This window comes from Chaetura pelagica, unplaced genomic scaffold (assembly GCF_000747805.2).
Source record: "Chaetura pelagica isolate M959 unplaced genomic scaffold, ChaPel_1.0 scaffold10, whole genome shotgun sequence".
Taxonomy (NCBI): Eukaryota; Metazoa; Chordata; class Aves; order Apodiformes; family Apodidae; genus Chaetura; species Chaetura pelagica.
The window spans coordinates 7,590,143-7,616,490 of record NW_009952263.1 but is presented as its reverse complement, the minus strand read 5'-3'; the positions used below and the strand labels follow the sequence as shown (position 1 = coordinate 7,616,490).

At 39.2% G+C, this 26,348-nt stretch overlaps 1 protein-coding gene across 1 annotated transcript in view; it reads right to left on the bottom strand.

Annotated features, from left to right (window-relative positions):
• Nucleotides 1–4,879: 4,879 nt before the first annotated feature.
• SATB1 (SATB homeobox 1) overlaps nt 4,880–26,348 on the bottom strand; it is a 76,454-nt gene continuing 54,985 nt past the window's right edge. Inside the window, exons 10-12 of the mRNA XM_010007630.1 lie at nt 9,715–9,918; nt 9,129–9,224; nt 4,880–6,471 (exon numbers count right to left, since the gene is read on the bottom strand). Of these exons, the coding sequence (XP_010005932.1) occupies nt 5,989–6,471; nt 9,129–9,224; nt 9,715–9,918 (783 nt within the window). The 3' untranslated portion in view covers nt 4,880–5,988. The remainder of the gene's footprint in view (nt 6,472–9,128; nt 9,225–9,714; nt 9,919–26,348) is intronic.

Below are 26,348 nucleotides of genomic sequence, written 5' to 3'. Positions count from 1 at the left end.
AAGTGGTTTTTTAAATTGCTTTTCCCAGGTGAAAAACTGTGAATGAAAACCTGTGTTTAGGTTGAGGATGGGCTAGTAAAGATGAGTTAAGCCATTTGGGGGCATGCTACATGCTGGGGAGCCCCCTTGAGATGGGACAAGAAGGGACACAGAGCTGTGGGCAGTGCTGCTAGTTATCAGGACAGTGTCCTGCTTTAATGTGGATTTGGAAAGACAACAACATCTGTAAGGCTGGTCCTGAAAAGGTTGTTATTTTTTAATATGAATGACAAAACTGAGCACTCTGCTTTAAATCCTGTTTTGGGACAAACTCCTCTGCAAAGTTAGTAGGATTCTGCATTATTTTTTCTGGCCCAGGCAATTTCAAATCATTGTGACCGATGCTTTGAGATGACTATGGCAGCATGAAAACTATCACTGAAGCCTCTTGGGGCAACTTATTTGCCCCAAAACTTCAGAACTGTGTGCACCTCTCTAACTCTGTGTATTCTCTTGCACTGTGACAAACATTTGGACCATACAACACATTAGAGTTTTTTAACTCCTGTGGCACTTTTGGTCCAAGGAGGAGCAGGGCTGTAGCAGATAGCTCAGAAAAGTAGGTTAAAGACTGAAAACATGCTGCTTGTGGTTGGATGTGATCCTGGAGTTAAAATGAGAGGTTTTAGAGGCTGGATGTTTCTTTAGCATGTTGTCTGGGCAAGCTAGTAATCTGGAAAGAGACTCCTAACTGCACCTGCCAGGGTAGTTGTCAGTCTGCAGCTGACTAAGAATCCTGCATGTCCCATGTGCAGGGACAGTACTGGAGAACAAACAGTTAGAAGACCTCTTTTGCCACAGACAGTTGAGGAGGCTTTTGTGTAATTCTAGATATTGCCTTCTAAGGGAAATCCCATGATTTGAGACCATGACACATTTCAGGTCATAAACATTTTCTATGGAGTCTTGGCAGTACCTTGAAGTATTTCTGGGTATCGCTGCAGCACAGCTTGCAAAAGGAATTCCTCCATGCAGAAGTAGCTACTGTGACTTTATTGATGTTCCCATCTTTCTCTGGCACCCTTCCTTTTCCTTTTCCCATCCCCCTCTGGGATGAATGTCCCCTTACTCCTCTACTCCATTAGGTCAGAAACTACTTGCTTGTTGGTGGATTTGCTGCAGCGGACACGGTCTTTCCAAGGCATTGTGGCCTATTGTAGCAACTTCACAGAGCTCACAGCGTGAATGGTGATGATAAAGGGTACATAGGTACATCACAGCTATGTACCATAGGTACATCAGGTAAATACAGTCCTTATTGCCTCGTATTCAGCTGTGGCACATAGATCTGCATAGCTGGCACATAACCAGGAGAGATGACATTTGGGCAAGATAACCCAGAGCAGGAAGGGCACCCAGGCCAGGCCAGTGTGTAACAATTGTGGCGTGGGATAACAGGAGGACTGCCAGCAGCTGAGCAGCCGGGAAGGCTCCCATATGAACCTGAAAGCAAACAAACTCTCTGCCAAGTAGCACTACTCCTGCTCCAAGGAGGATCCCTTATTGCAGTTTGAATTATTAGCTCATTTGTTGTAGTAAAAGACTGTGTGGACACAAGGCACCGTGAGGAGACCAAACTAAAATTACATCTGTGTGCAAAAAAAGGCCTGGGAGTATATTTATATCCCTGCTTTGCTATGGGACTGTTATTCAAAGCACACTATAAATCACTATGTAAAAATCAAAATATCTTTGGTCTCTGCAGTGTACCTGACATCAAAGCACAAGTTCAGTAAGTTAAGCAGAATGGCTAATACTTGATGCTCAAGTAGATCTTCTGTGGTACCTAATTCATACTGCTCTCAATATATGGGGCATTGCTTTGGCAAATGATCTTAGCAATGTTTGGTGCTTTCCCAGCACACAACCGATGTACTGACTCAGTAAATCACTGAAAAAAAATATTAAAAATCGCTGGTTTGAGGGAACCTTGCCTTCTTTCTCTATTTGCTGCATCTTCCTAGCTTAAAGAAAAAAATAAGTGGAATAATTTAAAACCTAGACATTTTTTCTGTGACATCTGACCAACCTGAAGTAGCTATTCAAAACACAAATTTAAGATCCTACATTGTAGGGCAGGGAGTCTTTATAATGATAAGCAACCTTTATATGTGTGATGGGGACTTGAGGCTGTCCCCAAGCCATGAACTTCTTGGAATCTGGGGCCTCTTTGGTTTTCTTTCAGGATTGAAAAACAAACACTGGGGACTCTTGCACATACACATAAATCTTTTGTCAGTTAAATATAGATTACCGGGATCAGCAGGGAGTAAAAATACTCCACTTTTTATGGTAAACACCATAAAACTTGGTAAATATTTAGTTTTTGCTATAAAACTGCATTTTAGTCCTGCCATCCCCACCCAGCACTCAGTTCCCTCTTTTTTAGGCATTAAGCTTTGCTGCTTGATTCCCAGCAAGCAATATTCTTTCCCCATACTTCCCTAAGTATATATTAAATACTCCTTTCATACAGTCTCAGTAAAGTCCTACTCAGTGAGGCTTACTATCAACTTCCCAACAGTGTTTTTGATATCTCAGTTTGTGTTCTTTGTTACGGATGTCCAGCTTGATTTCTTAATTTTTGCAGAAATGGAAAGGGTTTTTTTTTGTAGAATTACACCAGATGGTGAGAAAAAGGAACAGAAATGGACAGCAAGGTAATTTTCTAGGTAGTCTAACAGGTCCATGAGTCAAAGTGGCATATGCTTGTAATACCGTACCATTAAATTTCTTACATCCACATAAAAGTTGGGATCTTTAATACTCTTATCACCTTTGAAGACACTGCTAAGGATTTAATAAAACTGCTTTTTGTTGCTTAGGCCAAGTTAAAAGACCGTACTTGCAGTCCACCCACTGAGACACAGAAACCCACTGAGTCAAGCCTGTGGGCAGGTAATATGTGACTACAGAGGCTGAACTACTTGGAAGGTAACCTAAGCTAGGCTAGGAGAAGGAAAAACTAAGAAAACAGGAAGGAAACAGCTATAATAACCATCTGCAAGCATACGTGGCTTCTACTTCAACACCCATAAAATTTAAAAGGATAAAAGAAAAGGAAATTGCTTTCAAAATAGCAAAGATGATTTTATAAACATTTCTTCTTACACTTGCATAGGGTGTTGGACTTGTTGCACTTTTTCTGGTATTAGCAGTGCTGCATGTATTAGCTTTTAACATGAAGAGAAACTATTTCAGGAAAGTCTTTGCTTCATTTTCCCTTCTACACTGCATATTAGTTTAAAAGTGTATTTTTTTTTTTCTCAGGGAGCCTTATTGCAACTGTCACTTGGCAATCCAGCCTACCCAAGGGTGCCAGTTGTATCGTCCTGCATATCAATTCAAGTTTGCATTGCTTGGACTACATTTAATCGTGTTCCATGGCTGAGAACAGTGATCTGTCCTAGCTCTGAGCAGCTGTGTGCCTGTACAAAGTAATGATCCCATCTGAAATATATGAAGAAATCCAAGTGACTTCCCTGGACTAGGTTTTGCCCTTTTCCAAGCAGCATGGCTTTGGGCTATTAATAGCATTACAGCTACTACAAGTGCCTTAAGAGAGAGCACAGTTTGACTGTCCTTCCCTTGCACTGCAATTGCCGAATTACACATCTGTGTCTCTCCTAAAGCTTGCTTCCCTCCCAGAGTGGTACTGAGACTCTCTTCTTTTAACTGGACTGGATCCCAAGCCCAAATCATGGTGCAGCCCCAACACAGTCCCAGCAGCAGCCAAAGGTGCCGCAGCATCTAGTGGTAGGGGCCCCTGCTCACAGCAGGGGGGCTGGAACTAGGTGATCTTTGAGGTCCCTTCCAACCTTAACAATTCCATGATTCTATGATGAACCCCAAGGGTACTGTGACCAGAGGACCTGGGCAACCTGCGGCAGTTTTAAAGGTGTGGAGTGAAAACCTGCTTTGCTGCCTAATATGTATCTTCCTAAAGAACTTAATGAAGATAAAAGAAGAAATTTGATGCAACCTAAGAGTCATTTGAGCCTCTGAAACTCATTCCGAGTTTTGCAAACTTTTAGTCATTTCAGAAGAGCTGTGCTGAATTCAAATCCTGAATTGCACACGGGTGTAAATTCTTTCTCTCCTAGGAAAAGAGAACAATGGTGTGTACTTCACCACTTCCAGCTGCAGATCTTTCTTTAGCCTAGACATGAGCTTTGCATAAATTCAGAGCTCACCAATTGTTTTGGCTTTATCAAGAACCTTATTAGTGATCATTACAAATAGTCCTGCTTAGAAGGGGACTGCAATGTGCAAAGCCCATCTTTCCTATTTACTTTGTGACTATTAATGTTGTTTTTTTAATGTTTATACATTAGTGCAAGGAATAGTGTTAGAATAATTCTACTGTAAAATAAAACCAGCTGTATCCATTATAAGTGCATTACTGCCAGGAACTGTAAATATGTTTATGCCTGATAGCCTTTTGACTCAATAATATCCTGCTATCTCTGTTGGGCAGGCAAGTTTTTAAACCAAGAAAAGACAGGTTATGATTTTCATAACCAAACTGTGTTTTGTTTTGAAGTATGTTATCTAAATTCAAATTTTAAGAAGGTCATTATAAAAATCTGCCTGTGATTTTAAAGGAGAACAATTGAAATGTCATCTTCAAAGTGGGGCAAGAAGGTACAATGTGCACTAAGAACAAGTTATTCCTCCCAGATATACACATACACAGACAAACCCTGCCATATCATACCATACAAACAATTTTAATTGTGTAGTTACAGTCAATAACCACTCCTAGTCAGAACATTTCTGCATAAAGAAAATTGTGATACACTTATAAAAACAGCCAGCTGTAACAAAATAACTGGTGTTTTCATAGCAATAAACTCATAAAAAAGAAATACACCTTTATACAGAAAATTTATACAGCTGTAGCTTTAAAATTGATTGTAAACCAAAGGAAGACACATTGCAAACATCAATTATTTTCACATTAATTGCATAAGTTTCTAAGGTGATCTATTAGTTTTATTTACCTAAGCTTATTTGCATGATAGTAAAAATTGCATACAACAATAAGAGTGAAGCTTATAGTATGAATTGCTTGGATAACATAGAGCACTTTTTATAGGCAACTGTGTAAAGCACATTTTCTCTATTTAAAACTTTTAAGACACTTTGTTTTACTGCCCATCAAAATACATTTATAAATAGAAAAAAAAATCAGTATGATAACAAGAGAAGCAATATTACATTTAACGGAAACTTCCAAAAAAAATTAATTACAACATGATGCTGCAGGATCTACAAATAAATAATGAGGACTAAATTGTGTTTCACATTTTCTTTTTCATTTTCTTTAAAACCATGTAACAATGAGAATGGAAAAAAAAAAATACAGTGACCTTTATTTCCAAAAGAAAACAAATCTGAATTACGGCAGTGCCATATAATACAAGGCATTTGTTGGCATATGTTATCTTTAAACTGCATTCCACAGTCTATAGTTCTTTTGTAACATACAATAGAACAAGAGTAACAAACTCTTTTTAATTTTATTTTTTTAAATAAATGTGAGTTTCCAAAGATCAAGTGTGGAGTGCTACAGTAATAATTAAAAAAAACCAAGAACAAAACAGAAACAAAAAACAGTAAATCACAAAAGTTGTAATGCTTGTCTGAAGGCTCCAGAATCAAAATCACTGGTATCATGCTTATTGGGTACACTCACAGTGTATCCAGTGAACACAAATTAATATCAAACAATCCTCAACGCTTCATCTGTTGCTGCAAAGCAGTTTGTAAAACAGAGTAAAACATCTAGTGCAGTCTGCATTATCCATTTTTCAACTTTTGTGCAAGTTTTGGAAGATTCATTGGCCAAACAATGAATAATAAAGGTTTTTGACAGAACGCAAGATGGAATTTTCATTTCATTAGTAAATACCAGTGGCACTGTTGAAAGAAAATAATACCTTTAGATTAGTCTTTCAATTCAGCATTAATCTCTGTGTTCCCTTCTACTGATAACTCTTCTTCTAGTTTAACTGAAAAAAGCGTGTTTGCATTTTTGTCTTGGATGCTGTCTTCTAAATCCTTGAGCAACTCTTCTTCCTTATACTCTGCAACATCCACCTCCAAACCAGAATTGTCCTTCAGCTTCCCGTGGTGCTTGAGATAATATCGCTGGTTCTGAAAGAACTTGATAATGGTGTACTTGGGCAGGTCAAGCTGAGCAGAAAGAGTCTGGATTGCTTCTTCATCTGGATACAGGCCTACATCTTGTATGAAACTCTGTAGGATCCCTAGGGCTTCAACAGAAATCTTGGTTCGTGGTCGGGGTTTCTGACGATTTTCATCCTCAGATTCAGCTGGTGATGCTACTGTCGGTTGCCTTGGGGGTAGTCTGGGACCTGGTTGCTGTTGTTGTTGCTGCTGCTGTTGTTGCTGCTGCTGTTGTTGCTGCTGCAAGACAAAGCACAGCATTTATTTATTTATTTATTTATTTTTGGGACATGAGTTGCTGCTCATATTTAGTGATACCAAGAAAATCTGGCGGGCAAACTGCAAAGCTTTTAACAAAGGCTTAGTAAGTATAAACAATAAAAAGGGGGGAAAAAAAAAAGAAAAAAAAATAGAAATAAAGAAAAAGGCCCATTATTATTGAAACAAAATTAAAAGATGACTTAGTAACTCTTTGCATATCTTGCATGTGTCTGTATGTGAGTGCGCAGAGACAAGGGAGAGAGGGACAGACAGTGGGATATGCACTGAGAGGTGGAAGGAAAATACCGGCTTTGACTGAAAGCTCTGATGACAATACATTGGTGTGGTTTAGCTGACAAATTTTAATGAACATGCTCCATGAGTCAAGTGCAGACAAGACAAAATGCTAAGTAGGTGACATAGTATAGGATTAACTTGACCAGCTTAGCTAGAAATGTAGCAAGGGCAAAGTGAGAAAAGTGCCAGATGAGGGCAAATGCACAAGAGCTCTGCCAGCAGCACCGGCTGCTGCCCAAAAACAAGGGTTGCAAATCTCTAGCAATAGCTAGACTAAGGGACTGGGGAGATCAGGGATTCAGCTAAGTGTGGAAATATCCCACTACTGATCTGACCTTATCATAGCACTGAAGTCTCATCAAACATGCAAGTGCAACATCAGAACGTGTTAGCGGAAGCGCCTAATGGCATGCTCTCAAACCCAGCCTCGGAAAGGTCTGAGAGATCTGGAGGTAGGGAATCTGTATTTGCCCTTCTGGCACTGACCTCTCTTGCCTGTGAGTCTGTCCTGCCTATGTTTGAGTATCCTGACATATAAATAGGGACCAGACATATTTACCTCTTTCTGTGTTTGTGCTGGGGATTATTTAGTTAATATTTATAAAGCACTAAGATGCAAAACTCTACCGAAGTTGCACTATTATTATTAGAAGGGAACATGCTGCATTCCAAAAACTCAGGCAATAAAAATGAGCCAGTATACACATCAGAAGAATAAGATAAAGCAAATCATGATGTAAATTATTAACAAGAGCTTAAAATAAAGTTTTGCAAGCATGGATTCAGAAACATTCTTAAAAGGTGAGGCATTGAGCCCTAGGGACAGAAATGTTTTTCTCATCCACCACCAGAGTACGGTACATCGTAAGATCATGTTTAAAATCAAAAGCAAATTTATCAGCTACTGTTTTTGTTGACAATTCTTTTTGCTTCACAGCACAGGAAGCACTGGTTAGTAAGATATTTTGGATCAGCAAATCTCTTGTCATATGGTACAAACCACCAGTTATTATTAAAAAACAACAGCAGCAAAACAAGCAGTTGCTATCACAACATTTCATTTCCCTTTGCGTGTCTCCCCTCGACAATTTTTTGTGTGTCCATAATGGTTCCCAAGCTCCCGGTGGCATCTCACCTGCAGACTCTAAGAAGCACAAAATACTGTATGAGAGGTACAAATATCAGAAGAACTAGAATTCTGTCCATGTTGCAGTGCCACTCGTGGTTGTGGAGATTTTGCATAGGCCTCAACAAGCAGTTTAGAAGGCACTGCTTTAAGTGATGTTCTTATTGTAAGATCTGACACAAATGCTAGTGAAATTAGGGCTCTTGACTCATCCCTACGCACATCCTTTCATGTTTTACAGCCTGTGAGCAGTCCCATTCAAGGCTTCAATCCTAAAGACATTCAAGACTACTCTCCGCACATTAAATTCTTACAAGACTGGAGGCTTAGTATATACAGTTTGAAAACTTGTGTCTTAGCTACATATTTACGCATCTACAATAATTACTGTGTAGCAAAGCAGAGACAATACTAAGGCCCAATCTCCCAATCCTTACTCTTCCAAGTCATATTAAGAGATTACAATGCAACTGCTTATGTGAATAGTATTTGTGAGATCAAACACACAACTTTTATCAACAAGGCAAGAAAATCTAAGCAAGTGGTTCAGTGGTTGAATGTTTATACTGTGCATAAGCTTCTTCTTTTATCCCCTTAAGAGGCGATTTTATTAAAAACAATGCACATTTTCAAACAAGTGCTGTTTTATTACTTAATATAGATCTTTCTCTCTCTTTTTGCTAAATCAAACAGCAAGTTTCCAGAATTTCACAATTATTTTAGTACTTGATATCCTAAGGGATTGTCTTATTCAGTTTACTTTATCTTTAATATACACTCCTGTTGTTTCTGGCTGGGAAATAACTCTATCCTCCTAGCTTTGTAAATATTTTTCTGCATAGGTAATACAAATGATACAGTGGGTCTCAGTGGATGCTGGGAATGCATGGGCTAATATCTGGCTAATATTTGCCCTTTAAAAGGGAGCAGTTAAAAGGCTGACCTCAGGTCTTTCATAAGAAGGGATTAAGGAGTCCCCAGCTCAGAGAGACAGCAGTTTGTGCCGCCAACCTGGGCTAGAATATATAGCCAAACAGCCAGCCACGCTCCCAATTCTTGGTGCCTGTGTGAGCAAAGGGTGGGTGCAGCCTCTGGAGGAGGGGGTACTACTGGGGCTACCCCAGAGCAGATGGCAGCTGTTTCAAAGCCCCATGGTGTGGGTCCTGCATCCCCTCCTCTCTCTCCCTGACACGGTGCCCTCGTGCCAGCTCACCTGCGGAGCAGCACCCAGCCAAGGTCCAGCGGTCAGCAGGCCTGGTAAGAAAGCGCCTCTATGCTCTCCTTTCCCATGGGTGGTGGGAGAGGGGCTCTGAAGGAAAAACAAACAAAACATTGACTCACCCCAGCCTCCACTGGGGTTAAAATGGGATAAGGAATCCCCTTCCCTTCACTCCTACCCAGGGGTGAGCAGCTGCTGTTGAGGGTTCGAGCTTAGCTCTGGGACAGCAGTGCAGCGAGGTTTTCCCGCTTTGCTGTAAGGTGTGGGACACCTGCACACCTCTGCCTTCCCGCCCTGATGCCTGTCCCGCCAGGGGCGGCCAGCACGGCGGCTCATCCTGCCCGGCACACGGGTGTCACCGCGTCCACGCACGGCTGCGAAAAAACACCCAACCAGAACAAAAAACGTGGGTGGTCCCATGCTCTCCTTTCAAGTCCAGTGGCGGACGGCAGTGTGATCTGATCTCGTACCAGGAGACCTGCATTTAGCCTGGCCAGGAGGAAAGAAACACTAATTTCCTTTACTCCATTTAAAGCTTTATTTACTTAGCGCTCTGTGGGATTGGCCAAGGTAAACTAACCTGAATCTGTTCTGCTGGCACATGGATAATGTGGGAAGGCCTGTCACCATGGTGATGAACTGCATTGCTTTCTTGTTCATAAATGGCATCACGTTCAGGCTGAGGAAGACTGAGGAACCTTCGGATCATGGAGAGATTCTCCCAGAGGGTCCTGTTCTCTGGTGAGGGATCTTCTTTCCAACGTAACAGCTCACAGAGCCATCCCTTGAAGATAACACCAGCAAAACATTAGTTTTTTTCCTCACTTTGCAAGGGGCAAAACGAGGGTGAAACGTGTACTTCAGCAGCACTGATTTCTCCCAGGCTCTCCCCCCAGTAAGAACAGGCTGTCCCTGTACCAGGCTGGGCTCAAGGCAAACAGCAGCACGCTGAGGCTGCCACGCTGCCTCACACACCCTTGCCAACTACCAATGTTTTGGAAAGCACCTTCCCCTTGGTCCCACACCACAGCACTGCAGTGTGTTTGCTTAGAAACCAACTGGTAGATGAAGGAAGAATCCTTAACACACTCCCCTATGCAGGAGAGGAGTTTCACTGACACCAGTGTATTATCTCTGCTGTCTATTTTCTTTTATGCAAGGCTACGTCAAAAGCACTGACACTGTGTTTCAGGAGCCGGCAGATTGTCTGCTGAGCAATTTTTAAAATCCTGGTACTACTACTCAAAACACAAAAGAACTTTCAAATATTCGCCTTGACTGTAGGGCTGCCTAATTTTACACTTAGTGGTAGAAGAGCTCCCTAATGGCCTTTCAAAAGACAGGAATCCTTTGACTAGACCCAGGCAAGTAGTATCTTCTTCCTATCTGCTATGAATAGAGGTGCCTCTGCAAGTGAACTTATTTCAAGTGATAGATGATTATCTGTTCCTGGATTTTTCTCACAGACCCCAAAAAACCCAACAGTCTCTGTTTCATGTACATTATTAGGGCTTTATTTGGGGGGCATGACATAGCTCAAGCTTCTGATATACCCTTTTATACCGCTTTCAGATCACAGGACAGCAAGTTGCCTAAGACTTTACCTACACTAATTCAGACCTGGCTTTAGGATACATGCTGTGAAGTTGGCTACAGAATCCCCTGCAAGGACTGTGGCACTTGCTAATTTGCTTCTGAAAGATACAAACAAGTTCATCTTGAAAATCTAAACTGTTTTCTTATGTCTTCTTAAAATTTAACTGAGGATATTTTTATTAATTGTGCACTGGTAGTTTCAAAAGAAGAGTGTAAACACTATAGCTAGCACAGTGTGCATATGTAGTATATTTTTGGTATATTATAAGTTAGAAACAAAATATTACATGTATCAAACATGCATACTTCCTTTCGTCTAGCTTCAAGGATCTGTTTTCAAAACTAGGTCCATGCAATTTTATTTTCTAATGCTGCAGGAAAGATAATGTGACCTTTTATTGAATCAACAAATAATACACATGTACAGAAGCTTTTAGATCCTTTTTATATGTACTGGTAGTTCAAAAATGGTTTATCCAGACTAGTTTACTACTAGATACAACAGATACAACATAGATAAGTATTTTCTTGAAGACATTCATATCTTCAGCTAGCAGTTAATAAATGCAGTGTAAAAATATTGCCATGATATGAAGAGGTGAAAGTAAACAAATAATCTTAATGCGCTCATATTGTATATGAAAATATTTAGTGAGGTGTTTAGAAAAATGGGAAGTATATTCTCTTGGATATAAGTGGAAAACTGAACAAATGACATAGGAGAAAATGCCCCTGAGAAATAGAAATAATCAAAATGACAAATGTTAGAGAGATGGTGGTAGGAGAGCTGAGAATGCAAAAATTTAAATGGGGCCAAAATCTGCTGGGTGCTCAGGAGGTAGAGAGGAAGGCAGGAGAGGGAGCAGCAGCAGAAGGGCCCCTGCACCCCGGGGATGGAGGGCATCCCATCCTTCAACCACGTGCTAAGGACGGATGCTGAGTATTGTCACAAGGCTTAGCAAGCTGACTGGGAAATGTGGCCAGACACCTTCATATAGAGCACATAACATACAGCCTGTCCCAGCTGGAATCGTATGGCGTGTTTTCAAAGCAGTAGCAGGGGCTCTGAATTCTCCCTCCCCATTTTAAAGCACCCTGGGATGTGTTAGCAGGGTAATGTATGAACTCTCCCTGCCCCTAACAAAATCAACATATTGCTCGCTGTTCTCTGCCTACCTTACTTCCACAGGGATACATGCAGGATTACACTCAACAGCAGTTTTCTGCAGTTAAAGGCAGTGCAATCAGAAAGCATAGGTAGTTTGTGGGGAATGGAGGGGAGAAGAAGAGAACTAAATAAAGATCTTTTAATTGAAATGCTGTTATAAAATTTTTAATTGAAAACCAAACCAAACCAAACCAAAAACCCAAACAAACAACAACAAAAAAACCCCAAACCACAAACCAGCTTGCCCCGAACAATAAAAACTGTCCTTTGGTTGTGAGAAGTCTGCACTGCTTCACATTGAAACTGTTGGTTTGCTTTCTAATGGTAGTGAAACAGAGCAGGGCTGATTATCACAGCAGTTTGGTGAAAGCAAAATAAGACAAGACAACCTCTCCATTCCCGTGGCAGCTCTCTAAAGTATACAGACAAACTGGAAAATAAATTGCACCACACATACACAGATTTTAATTTTTTTTAATGACAGCAAAAATGCTTTTTAAATGTCCAGTGGTAAAAAAATTCCTAAGCAATCATATTATGCTGATTAAACATATTTCACAACAACAGTTATTGTGAAATTCCTTCTCCCCTTACTGTCTTTTCTGTTCCTGTCTTTACTAGATTAGAATTTATTTTTATTAATTACTGATGACTAATATTCGATTTTCAGTATTTTTCTATCAACTTTTGCACTGAAATAATACTTCTAATCCTTATCTAAGTATGATTTGATGAATTGTAACCTGAAGCATGTCTCTGCTAGCCTTTCAAGGAAGCAGTGATTTTGAGATACTGAAATTAGATGCTTCTGACACGGTACACAGACTGTACTGCTCTTCTACCAAAATGTCTCTTTTCCACTGGGTTCATCAAGTTTTTAAAGAAGTAAACATAATCTGATTAAACACATGATGGGCAAAGTGGAAACAACCAACATAATTATTCTAAAATTACAAGCATAGAAACAATTTTTTTGATTTCATGGTTTCATTCTGGAAATATTGATGAAAATTCATCTCAGAAATATCCTCAGAAAATAAAGTTAATGGGCAGTTACAGAGGCTATAGGGATTTACTTTTTTAGGAGACTGCAAACTTTATACCAATATGCTTTCTTTTGGCTCAAAGCAAACAAACAAAACCTTAAATATTTTTTCTAGTTTCACGTTCAGAATGCTGTATCTGACATATAGGTCATCGATAAAAGTCAGCTAAACAAGAACGTTTTAAATGGTCTTGTAAATTCTAGGAAAAGTGATCATACAGACCTCTATGATGGTGAAATTTAAATTCTGTAAAATTTTTAAGTTCTTTCAATTATTGGTCAGGAAGTATAAAGTGCTGTAGTTAATGCAGTTAAATTTACAAGTGAACCTAACAAAGCTGATTTTTCTCCTCTTACACCTAAATCTAGAGCAATTTCTGTCTAGTTCAGTTTACTCTGAAGGAGGGCTTGGACCTCTGTTTTTTCATGTCTTTTCAGTCTTAGAGGAAGTGGAAAGGACCACAAAATAATAAGGAAATATTTATAACTCAGATTAGATCACAACCTGTTTCTACAGTAGATACGGTACATAATTAAAAAAGAAACAAAACAAACCAGCCATTAAATAATTAAGCTGATATATCTATGCAGCAAGACAAACCCCCCAAAACTCTGCAATGACATTGGGAACAACCTGGATTTTAAAACAGAGTAAATTTGCCAGGCAACATTACACTGAATATAAAGAGAGTACAAAGCAAAATATAAACATTAGCCACATGTAAATATGTTTGGAGAACTTTCAGGATGTTACTACTTTTCAAACTGACAAAGTTTAATTTGACACCTTCTGTTCTAAAACCTTTGTTTCTATTCAAAATCACGCCTTTAGCTGCTATCAATCACTATGCTCTCCCTATTACTTAAAATACTGGCATGGGCCCTGGATAAGCTGAAAATGCCATGCAGATGAATTCTGAGATAATATGTTCAAACCTGTTATATACAACACAAATCCTGTAAAGTTATGTATTGTAAACCTACATTTATTGGGAACTAAAAGTCTTAAATCCATCTGCTACAAAGAAAATACTGTTATGCACTTTCAAGTAACCAAGTACCATCTGCAAAGGTCTTGCTACAGTAAGCAAGAAAATGGTGAAAAAAAAAAAAAAAAGATGCTAAACCTAAGATATTTAAAATAAATAAGAGTCTTCTGTCTGGTTTTCTGATAGGGATTTAGTGAAGAAACATAAGACATTAGAGAAAAAAAAAACCTGTGAAAGCTGAACTGCCAAACTATTGCAGGAAAAGCGCAAAGAGGATAACTGCCAAACATTAGACTCTGCAAGACCCATGAGCATGCTTATTTTAAAGAAAGCATCTACACATTTTATCTATGTATCCAAATGCTGGTTTAGTCAGTCTGACCTGTCCTGTATTTTACAAAAAAAATATCTTATGCTCTTTCACATAGAATTTCTAGCAAACTATTCTTGCATTCTGGTATTTTTCTTATTAAAAGAGAAAGGAAATAAAGATAACTGAATTCTGCACTTAAGGTGTAGATACCAATCCTAAGATCAAAGAAGGCAGCATTACAATAATGAAATCTGTTTCTTGGGCAAGGCTTTCCAAATCAGCAACAAACATCTCTTAGTCTGGGAAGAAAGGGCTTCAAGGAGGAGCAATTAAACTCTTTGGTTTGGTGAATTTGTTTTAGTGAGAACAATTTGCCAAATGATGAATATTCCTTGCAGGATAACTGAGAGAGACTCCAACATTTTTTGAAAGAGCTGTAATTTGAATCTAAGAAGGCAAAACATTTTAGAGTATCAGTGCTAAGATATGAACAGTTTTTCTTTGGTATAGTATATCTAAGATTATTTTCTATCATTCTCTGAGGCATATAGCATAATAAAATACATGGTTTTAAAAGAAATCAGTCTAAATAGGAAGTTACTTGATACAAACATTTTAGCAGAAAGTGTGAATTGCATTCAAGCATCTATGGTGAACAAAGACGAAGTACACAATCCATTAAACAGTACTTCTAACATAAAAAATGGGTATTGTAGACTAAACTAAAGTAGGCATTTTGAATGAGCACATTTTCAGCAACTAACTATAAAGCTAGCAATTTATCATTCAGCAAATATTTTTCTACTTTTAAAAGAATCTGTAAGTGTTACTTATGCTAATGAAGACTGTTTTTAGTCTGCCCACAAACATGCTAATAGAGGGCAACTTTTAATTTTTTTTATTTTTATTTTTTTTTCAATGCTGAAGGCATTCCAGTTTATAGAGCACTGATATGAAATTATACTTGGTAAAATGGGTTTTTTAACTGTTTGAGCAACTGAAACTCTTCACCTTTAACACAAAAGCTTATAGACAAAACAAAGAAAAGGAACTCATGAACTAAACTTTAAATATTGACTTTTTCCCTTCAAAAGCCATCCAACCTGCTTTACAAATCTCATTTTTGCTCCAAATGTTCATCATAGATATCTCCATTTCTTTTCAAAACAGAATTCATGCATGAAAGAGAAGAAAAAAGGCCAACATCACCAATATAGTACATGCTTATATTCTTAGTCTTTAGTGTTAAACTTGTAAGCTGCTCATCATACACAAAGGTTGCTTTTGGAAAAGTCATGATACTTTGAATGAGATACATAATGGTAGCAAAGGAGTACTGAAAGCATTTTAAATTATTTACTAGGTTAAAAGGGTGAAATGGTACTTTAAATACATCAAATTTCATCATCTGGGCCATTTTTTGGTGGCAAAGTGGTATTGATCTTTCCAAATGCTTAAAATTAACTATTTCCAGAAGGTCATTATTTGATTAAAGGCATTAAAGTTGAGGGCAAGAAATGATGCACTTTGTCTTCTTTCCCATTCAAATAATCATGTAATTTAATCAGAACTATCCCTTCATGTCCTGTAATAAAAATGTTTGTCTTAAGATATTGTTCTTTACCTAACATATTAACCTTTAAATGTTATGAAGTTCTTAAGAATAATCTCTGCTTAGAAAAGATTCTTCCATAATGCAATGAAAGGAGCTCCAGCATTTAAATTGATAATGCCAAATTTCCCCTACACACATTGACTGGAAAATGCATTAAACCCTTCAACTGAGATTTCTCACAGTGTTCAACAGGATTGAAAATTCAGGGAGTTCTGAATCAGTAAACTCATGCATATGGCACTGAGAAGCAAAACAAACGAATGCCACTTGCAGCACAAAAAAATATGACAAATAAGTAACAATGGACGCTGCTTTGATTTATCTGGGAAATACAGTTTGCATTACATTTGTATTATCTGGAAATATACAGCAGGGAACACCCACTGCAGGGTAAGAACAGAGCATTTAATTCAAAATTAATTTTCAGCCTGAGATTACTTAAATCTGATTTTTTTCTGGGTGAAATACCTGTGGGTTCTGTCATAGGAACAAGCCTAGATGTCAGGAGGGGTCCTTTTTTAGCTTTAAATGTTCCTCTGGATTCTCCTGACTGCAGAAGAATTTATTCTGACTGCAAGTTTGTCTTTCCTAAAGTACATAAACTGTGCTGGTTATCTCCTATGCAAAGCTGAATAGACTTAAATGCTGCACAGAAGAACTGAAGTCTATTAAAAGAAGGGCCTCCGGATACTTTTGTATAATTTTCAGAAATCTAGTAATCTACCTGGCTTAGTAGTTTTTGATACCAAACAACACATTTTTTAGTGAAAATATTTTAATTTAAATTTTAAACTTAGCTCATATTTTCAAGTAATTTAAGGAGCTGACTTCTGTGATGCACACACTTGCAAGTGATTTTAAAAACTGCTGTGAATGTTCAACAGTTTGAGATTGTCCTCTTTTCCTCACAGAACTGTGTATCTTTAAGTCAAGAACCAAAAGCTGGTTTTCAGCCTATTCCAGAAGATGAGCAGAGATATCAGAATATTAATGCCTCTTCTTGAGATGTGGGCTGAAGTTGCAACAAATGTTCCCTGAAAGATGGTTACCTTAGTATTTTATTTACACTAATCAGCCTGAAGTTTCAGGCTTTGCCTTTGAGCATTCCCCTAAATCAGAGGAAGTTTGAAACCTGAAGCTGTCCTTTATCTCCAGATATTTCTGGTTTATCTGTTTCACTGGCTTTCATTACCAGAACATTGAAAATGGAAGCCAGATGTGAATTTTAAGTAAATCTGTATCTGCCATCATAATGGATGAGATTTAGCAAAAGAACAAACTGAAAACCCCAAAACCTCATAGGGCTTTTCAGAAGAAAGGTAAATTTTTCGTTAGCAGGAAGAACTTCCTTTGAAGAATACTGAAACAGATTATGCCATTTCCTGAAATTTCTTATCCAACCTATTGTTCAGCTGCATCAACTGTCTAGATGTTAGCTCCACTTCTTCTCTGGGTCATGAAAAAAATAAGAAAAATGACCAAATAAGCTAGAAGTGGCACTGACAGTATTTAATTGCAATTTTTTTGGTGATATGGTAGGTGAAAACACCCAGACAAACAAATAGAAAAAGGAAACTTGCCAAAGCGACCTGTAAAATTCAATGACAAGCAACAAAGAAGTACAAAACCAAAATGACCTGGAGAGCTGTGTCCCAGCTTCTGCAGTCTCATCTGTTGTATTAGACCTCTCCTTCTACCCAGAGCCACGGTGAATGGCTAAGAGCCCCGCTACCAAAAATTGTGTCAGACTAAGCAGTAGTAGAATTGGTAGGTACATTCTCTGTGCATGAACACTTCGGATGTACCACCAGCTCATGAAAAGTAAAAACCTAACCTGTAACTCTAAAACTGACTGAAAACATAAGCATCATTGCTTTTTCAGTTGAGCACAGAGGGAATGGAATAATCTAAATGCAGGGCTTCTTCCAACTTGTTTTCTCTGCTCTCAGCCTTCTCCACCTTCTCTTTCCTTCCTTGTTCAAACACATCTTTTTTTACAGAATTCCTTTCAATTGCCTAGCAATGATAGACACAAGCTCTAATAAAAAAAACATAATATGCATGCCTTTGAAAACCTTACATAAAATACAACAACATTCGTAAATAAAAAGAAGGGAAGATAGTAACAGATGCAAAAAACAGTGGGTGAAGCTGTATTCTGCCTTCCTCTACTCCAGATCCTTCCTCTTTCACACACAGGATTCAACTGCCATTGTAACTTTGAGATACATGTGACAAAAAAGGACACCACCATATTAAAAAAAAATCTCTAAAAAAGAAAAAACAACTGCTAATTATTAAGTAAGTCAGTCCTACTCTGGTACATTACTTTTTATAGTACAGACATATAAAATGGGTCAGTGGGTTTCACAAAGGGTGACTGGTAATATATGGCTCTTTATCTTTTATTTAAGTAGAGAGAAGTACTGATTTCACTGCAATACTGATGCCTCTCTTGAAAGTAAATACAACCCTGAATCCAACCATGACCCTTAATAGCCCACATATATTTATTCTTAAACATGCAATCAATTTCATATGGCAGCTGTATTTGTAGTTTAGTTAGAGAAGAGTCTTTAATAGAAAGAGCCTGGCAATTTTAAAAATCTTTTTTACTACTATCACTTTACAAGTGAAGAGCTAATGTTTATTATGACATTGCTTGCAGAGATTTAACATTTGCTTGGAGGAAAGACCTCTGGTAAAAAGGCCATAGGGCCAAAGTGTCACTTGCATAATTACTTATATATGTGTATATTATGTTGTTAAGATTTTTATTTTATTTTTTTTTAAAGATTGTAATTTCCCAGAGGGAGTAATTTAAATATCTGGCTTCTTGTCATAAGATTTTTCTTTCCAGAATTAATTTGGGATCACAGAAGATCTACCACACACCAAGGAATCACAGGCTCATAGATATTTGGACTTCACTGTAAATTCAGTTCAGCTAACAAGATGCTCCAACAAGTGACATAACTCCAAAACATACACAGCTCCAATTTGCTCTCAGACATCCCGTCACATTTTTACAGCCTAACTGTTCTCATATGGATTCAAATTGAACTGTTAAATATTCTGAGGAAATTTCTTTTAGCTTTTCTCTTGCATTTCAGCTGGCTTCTCTGGCTCTCAGTTCCATAGTGAAGAACACTTAATACTTTGATAACGCCAAGGGTGAGGAGACTCTTTAAGGAAATTGAAAAGCAACTTTTCCCTAACTTTCCTCCAGATTTTGTTAAACACAGAAACAGTCAGAAAATTAATAATGTCCATTACCTCAATGCAATTTAAAAAAATACTTAAAATTCACATCTGTGAAACACTGACATCTCCAGCAAATGAGAAGGCAGCAGCCAGAAAGTCAGTGAAGCCCTTATTTGTAGCATGGTTGTTTGGGGCACAGGCTTATAAGAATAGGAAACCCAGATCATAAGGGAAGCTGGAGAGATGGAATTTCTCCCTCCTGGCTGGCTGAGGGTGGGAACCAACACTACAGTATTTTCAGGTAGTTGGTCTCAGCTCGGGGACAAGAACAGCCACAAGGCAAACACTCCTGGAAAGAGGAGTGCTTAGTGTTAGACTTTTCCTCATCAGCCAAGAAAAGCACCAGCCAAGCCCAGACCCAGCTGTATTTCTAGGCAGAAGAAGCTGCTCGGAGGGGCCAGCAGCAGGTTCGGCAGCAGCTTCTGCCCATAAAGCAGGCACATTTTTTCTTGCCCTGATTCCTCCACCCTCTCCCCAAGTGAAAAGGATTAGTCCCTTTAGTGAGGCTCTCTCCTCACATATAGTAAGAACAGTAAATAATTTCTTGCAGGTGAAGCAAACTGACCACCCCAAAGCAAAAATAAAAATAATCTTATTTGAGCTCTTCACGGCTTTCTAAAAGAAACTCAAACCAACAATAAAAAACCACAAAAAACAAACCTGTTTTATATAAAACACTGGAAGGTTCCCATATATGTAGGAGCTTTCTCTTGCATGTTACATATACTAGACATGCTAAGCACCAGGCTCAGCAAAATAAGTAGTCATCTAAGTAAACCCAAGATGTAACTGATACGTGTGCAAATCTTGCTCAGCTGAAGTCCAGAACTTCCAGGAATTTCGCTAAGGACCACTCACTCTAAGCATCTTTACTTCAGAAAGAACCTGAAAGCTATTTTAATTGGATTCTCAAATGTCATCCTGAAGTAAGGGAACATGACACTGCACAGGAATAAAAGCGAGGTGACTGCTGAATAACCACATGGATTCAGATAAAATTTGGCAGATTTGGAATGAGATAAATATTTGCAAACTGGATTTTTCATTACTTAGCTAGTTATGTGCTTGCACTAGTCTATTCATTATATGCCAGCAGTTTGGGGCATTTCATAACCAAAATCTGGATATGAGGTTAAATTTGAGGAAAAAAAAAAAGTCAAAATGAGGATTTATTAGAATAGTGAAAATAAAAATTACCTGGAGCAAAACATCATCTCCTTTCTTACCCTGCACCTTGAAACCCTGTAACATTTTTTCAGGTATTGTACATTTTTAATGATCCAGTTTAACATTCAGGAAAGAAAACTCTTTATCTTTTATTTTCTTACTCTTTCCTTTGCTCAACAACCCTTCACCTGAATTGTAATCAGTTGCTCTTTCAACAAACCGCTTCTCAGACTGTTTCTGTATATTTGTGTTTGCATAAGATGCCTTTATTCTTTGCAGTAACGTTTTTAGCAGCGCTGGGTTTTTCAGGAGGAATTTTACCCCCTCATTTCCTGTTTAGTTACGGGTTGAGCTCGCTTTTGTTTTCTGTGCTGTTTACTTGGTACCCCTGCTTTCCCCACTGTCGGGATCCACGGGCTGCTCACTAAGTCCTCAGCCTCGCACTACAGCTTTGTTTTCATTCCTGTACGTCATTAACTCTCGTACGGCTCACTCAGACTTTTCCCCTGGGTTTAGTGTTTTGGGTTGTTTTGGTTTTTTTGTTATAGTGCTTAATTTTATTAATGTTAAAATACCAATACACTGAATCTTCAAAAAGCTTCCTGAATCAAGTGATCTACCCACAGCAGGTATGAGCAATCGGAGAAATCAAGAATAACTCCTTTTCCAGATTATGTCCATCTTGCCATGCAGGGAAAGGAATGATGTTTCACCCATGAAGCCGGCAGTGCTGGCAAGGGGCCCTCAGCTTCTCACCATTCTGCAAAGACCAAAGGTGTGGGGTGCCCATGCTGTGCCTTGTGCACAACCTAGTGCTCGTGCAAAGCATCTGGGTGTGTGTGGGTGCACGTGGAGTGGGATGTCCTAGGCACAGCTCCAGCATGCAGGGGACAGCAGCGGAACATAAGAAAGGGGCAGATGGAGCCTGAGTGGACCGTGAGGGCATACGTGATGAGGAAAGGGGTGGGAAAAAGTCAGAGAAGGGCTGAGAGGAGAGCTATAGTGAAAGGAATTAGTGAAGGTGGTGTGAGGAAAACAAAACAGAAGGTGAGGATACAGAAAGCAGGAAGAGAGATTAAGAAAATCCAGGCAGCCAGACACAGCACCTCTTGTCAGGCAGACAGCAGGTGCTGCCTGAGGAAGAGCTGATTCACACATCTGGAGTGTAGGAACTGAAACACATCTACCTAAGAAAGAAAAGCTAAAAATAAAAGACTCAAAGGAGGTGGGAGAGGGTGCCACGCTTTTTTTCCTTTTGGCAATCCAGTGATTCCCAACTGCACAACATTTTTTGAATAGTCTTGTGAAGAAATGAGACCTGGATTTCCAGAGCCTTTCAAGAATCCTGACAGTTCATTTCAGCATTACCTCTTCCAACACAAGCCCTTCCTGCCCTCCTCTTTGCTGTACTCTAGACTTATTTTTGAGACATCTGCAGCTATAGGACCTCCAGGGCTTTGACTGCACCTCTAGGACAAGATTTCCCCTTTGTCTGGGTCTGCATGAACCCCCTGGGGGAGTCAGTGATGGAGCTGGCAACGCCATGCAGCAAGGGACACTGGTGGCACACCTACTCCAGCTCAGCTCTCTGGATCTAGTAATGCAGTCAGTAACTCCTGGCCAAGTGGTATGACCATGGGTCTTTAGCCCTCTCTGCAGCAGTCTGGGGGCCATCTATGTAGTCAAATTTTCTGCTACAAACTGTGCCTTCAGCAGCTTTCAAAAACTATCCTGCTTACCTTCCTCTGACTGACTTTGAACAGTGAGCCTTAGTTCCCCCTGCCTCCTGCACTTTCGATACTGCCACTGCAATACAAATCACTGGCAGTGAATAAAACAACCTCTGACTAAAGCTGCTTTTTTTTTTTTTTTTTTTTAAATGTCCCCTGGAAGCCTTATTACAGATTAGATTTGATGAATTTCTATAAGATGCACTGCACCACTTTTCTTGCCTGACAATACCTGCAACAGCTTTTGGGGATTCTGCTCAGTGCCACACTTACATTTTTTTCCTTCCTGTAATAATTGTTTTAGATCCTTATAATTAAAACTTTCTACCAAAATTGCAATATTTTTTTTCTTTGAATAGGAAAAGTAGCTAACAGTGAATCTACTAAAGAATAGATTTTTTTAAAAAAAACATTACTAAATATTGAAAGCTGTTTAATTAGGGAAAACTGAACAATTTAACTGAAAAAAATGGATCAATAAAAAACTGAAACAACTTACAGACAACACTTAGTTTTCCTAAAAAATAGTCACAGTCTGGTGTCGTAAGAAATACTGAACTGTTTTCATTAAAAAAAAATAAAATCACTTTTCCATTTGCCAAAATTCTAGACACTTTGAAGATCCTTTTTTAACAAGAATTTTTTTAACCAAAAGAAAGAGGTAAAGGGAAGAGTTTGCAAAGAGACAAAATCTGTGGTGAAAAACTTTGGCAGAAAATTTTATTTCTGCTAATTTCAGGTAGAAGTGAAGACTACATTTTTGGTTAGAAGCTCTTTTTAAAGCAAGATATTTGCTGGCATGTTATTTTGAAAAACAGCACAGTAGGATGACTTCTTTAATAAGTGGGCATAAAACCTAGAGATTAGAAAGTCTCAGAGTGAAAGACAAAACCCTCATGCGAGATCTAATTTCTTTGCCAAAGCAAGGAAGGTTTTTAATAAAGGTCATGAAGAAATAATCTCCAAAGACAGCAGAGTCTCTTTCCCCCTATATGTTTACTCTTTCATGTTGCTCCCTTACAGTGGAAGGCAGACCTTTCCACACACACACACACACAAAAGGAAACAACAACCAAAGAGAAGAGAGGGGGGGGGGGGAAAAAGAGCCTGAAATTTTAGTTACACCACATGTGGTTTTCATTTGTGAAAAATGAACAAGCTGTTTGTGGTTAAACTGTCTAATCTGCTGTTATCAATCTAGCGCTGCATTCAAGATTTACAGGATACATCAGCTTCTGTGCCACATTAGCTGTAAAAGGGAGAGGGGGTGGGAGGAAAAAGGAGGAGGAGAGAGTTTATCCTGAGGAATAATATTTCCAATGCAGCCACACTCACACTACATCTGGTTGTGCTGGTAGCGGCAGTTAAATTGAAATATTTCACAGCGTGTGTCAGAAACATGCAGAATGGTAATTATGACAGATCTGATTAAGCCTGAGTGCCACTAGCTCCCTGGCCAGCTCCGGTTGTGCAGGTGTGACCTTGTGCGTGCCTGCGTGTGTAAATAAAATTAATTACAAGCGAGAGGGCGAAGGCTTCGGTGACATCACAAAGCGGAGAAACTCCCAAGGGGGAGACCTAATGGAATATTTTCCCTCAGTCTAATAATACAGTTCATATTGACTTGAGGTAATTAGTGGGATCATTAAAGCAGTTTTCCCGGCGTATTTGGCTGCCTGATCAGATTAGTGAAAATGTTCTTCAGAACAAGCCCTGTGTGGTCTGCCAGAGAAGGAGGAAATAAAAAGCAACAAAGCATATTTTGGAATGATAAGCAGCACTGGACTTTTTTGCACAGCATTTTGCAGGGCCTGTCTCGGGAGCCTGGGCACCTGACTCTCCTGACCGATTCGATCCTTCATCCCAGACACGTGCTGCCGCTGTGTGTCACCTAAGACTTCTTAATTTTTGTTCCTCTATCCTTCAAAACTATGCCATCCCTATCCCTCACTGCTTAAAAATATAAAAGCTTTGTGGAAATGCTAGCCTTGGAAGAAATGCGCTGAGATAACTGGGGGAAGGAGGAAGAATAAATATGTGATCAGCTCCCCCCCTCCTCTCCCCAAAATGCTAACAGAGTATTGAAGGCACCAGTTTGAGAATTAGAAGCATTTTCATTTCCTAAACAAGCTTACCCCAGCAGCATCTGTGCCTGAGCATGGGACTCCTTCCAGAGAAATCTTTAGGGGCCTTCATGTTGGACTATCTCCTCTCCACAAAACTTAGGTCTCCACCTCTTTTGTCTCTTCTACCTTGTAGTATTTTGTCACTGAAACCCTCCAGACCACTACCACACTGCCACTCTCTCAAATAGAATGGTGTCTTAAAAACACTCTTTGGCAGTTTTTATTATGGTTTCCTGAGTAGTTGATCTTTTTTGTCTATTATCTGTTCTCATAAGCTTTATGTTGCTCTAAAAAAAAAAAAAAAGGGGGGGGGGGGGGGAAGAAAAAAAGTTTAACTATGATATAAAGTCTTCCACGACAACAGAACACAGAGCCCTAATCAAGAAATGGACCATTTGTTTAAAAACAGTCTATTGAGCATGCTCTACCTTGCAAATGGAATATGCCAAGCTCTGTCACAGATGGCAAGCTTTGACAGTTCCCATCCGTAGCGTCGATACTCGACAGTTCAGCACAAGATCAGTGACATTCTGTCTCATTAGAGCCACGCTAATTATCACAGCTAGTTTCAGGGGAAACCATGTGTTGCAATGGTCAATTTGAAGGAGTCTGTGCATCAACAAACTGGTAATAAGGATCAGACACCTTATTATATGACAGCATGCTGCCTATGATCTGATTTACTGAATCAGAGGTACTGAGGCAACACTGAAGCCTGATGGGTTATGGAATCGTGTGTACACAATGTGTATCTGAAATATGCTTTAAAAATAAAAGGCAGCTACAGAGAAACAACACAAATAAAAATTTTAAAATTGTGAAGTTATAGGGAGGACTTTTTTAATTTGTCATTAAGACATGCAGAGATGTTCAAGATCTTGTCAGCCAGTTTTATCTTTAATCAAATCATATAAGATAAATAATTCAAAATGAAAACTGCAAAGTTATGGATTATGCTAAATTACAATTCATTCCATACTCTGATTTTTCAGTTTCAATAACATGTACCAAACATTCCTTATGTTGTGCTGTCTTGCTGCTTTAACAGAATTTTATATTTTGTAAAGAGCTTTCTCTGCTTGGCTCTCTTTTCTCATTTGTACATTTAACAACTTAAACTTGTACTTCTCCTAGCTGCTCCCCACACATTTGTGCTCCTTTCACCAGACAAAAAACACCCAACCAAGGAGCCTGCTCTGCTCTTTCTGGCCACCTGCAGGGCCGCATCCTGCCAGAGCGTTAAGCATTAACTCCCAAAGAGCACAGGGCAGGTGTGCACTGCAGCCCTCCAGGGAAGCTCTCCTTAGGGCTCAAATACACAGCTCTTCCTGAAGCTGCTACCAGTACTTAAAACAGCCTCCATGCAGATTGTAGGCAGTGCCTGGACAGCTCGTGCTGCTGCCCACCTGGCTGGGAACCTCCAGCTGCAGCTGACCTGACCCCACATGTAAAGCACATTCAGGAAGCACACTTTTCATCTGTGTGTCAACAAATATAGCCTTTGCCTTAGGTGGTGAAAGGGCTGCTTGGCTCCAAGGAGCTGTTTGAAGAAGTCAGTATGATCCTCTTACCAGCTAAGTATTTTCCATTCTTTACCTTTTTCTTTGGCTTAAACTATTTCAGATTTTAATGCCTCCCCCCCTCACCCCATACAGACTTCTGTGGGCAATTGCACACTGATATGACCACCTCTGAGATGTTAAGGCGGTTTCTCTTCAGTGCATCTTTGTTGATTCTAGAAGTTGCTGTCTACTTCTTACTCACTGAAGTCAACCCACTCCACCAAGGTCACACAATCATGTGACAGATGGCCAGGATCAAGGCCAGCCCTTCTCCAGGTCTACCCAGATTGAGCCATAAGAATTAATCAAATTCATTTTTATTACCCCCTTTTTGAGAAAGAACTAAGAAAAACTAAATCCTAAGGAAATTTCTTGAGGCTTTAACCTTTATTTCTGCGAAGAGATGACATAAAGGTAACTAAGACATGGGCAGAGGAAGGACCTGGAGCACTCTAAGCATTAATTTAGTTCCCCCAATAGAAACCTGAAAATCTTCTCTCCTACCTGGGCAAGACAGAACACACTGACTCCGCAACATGATATTTTGTGAAAGAAACAAATCAGCCCTATCTGCCAAGCTTCACAGTTTCACTAAATGACATGCTGCTTTATGGGCCAATTCTTGATGGTGCACAGAAG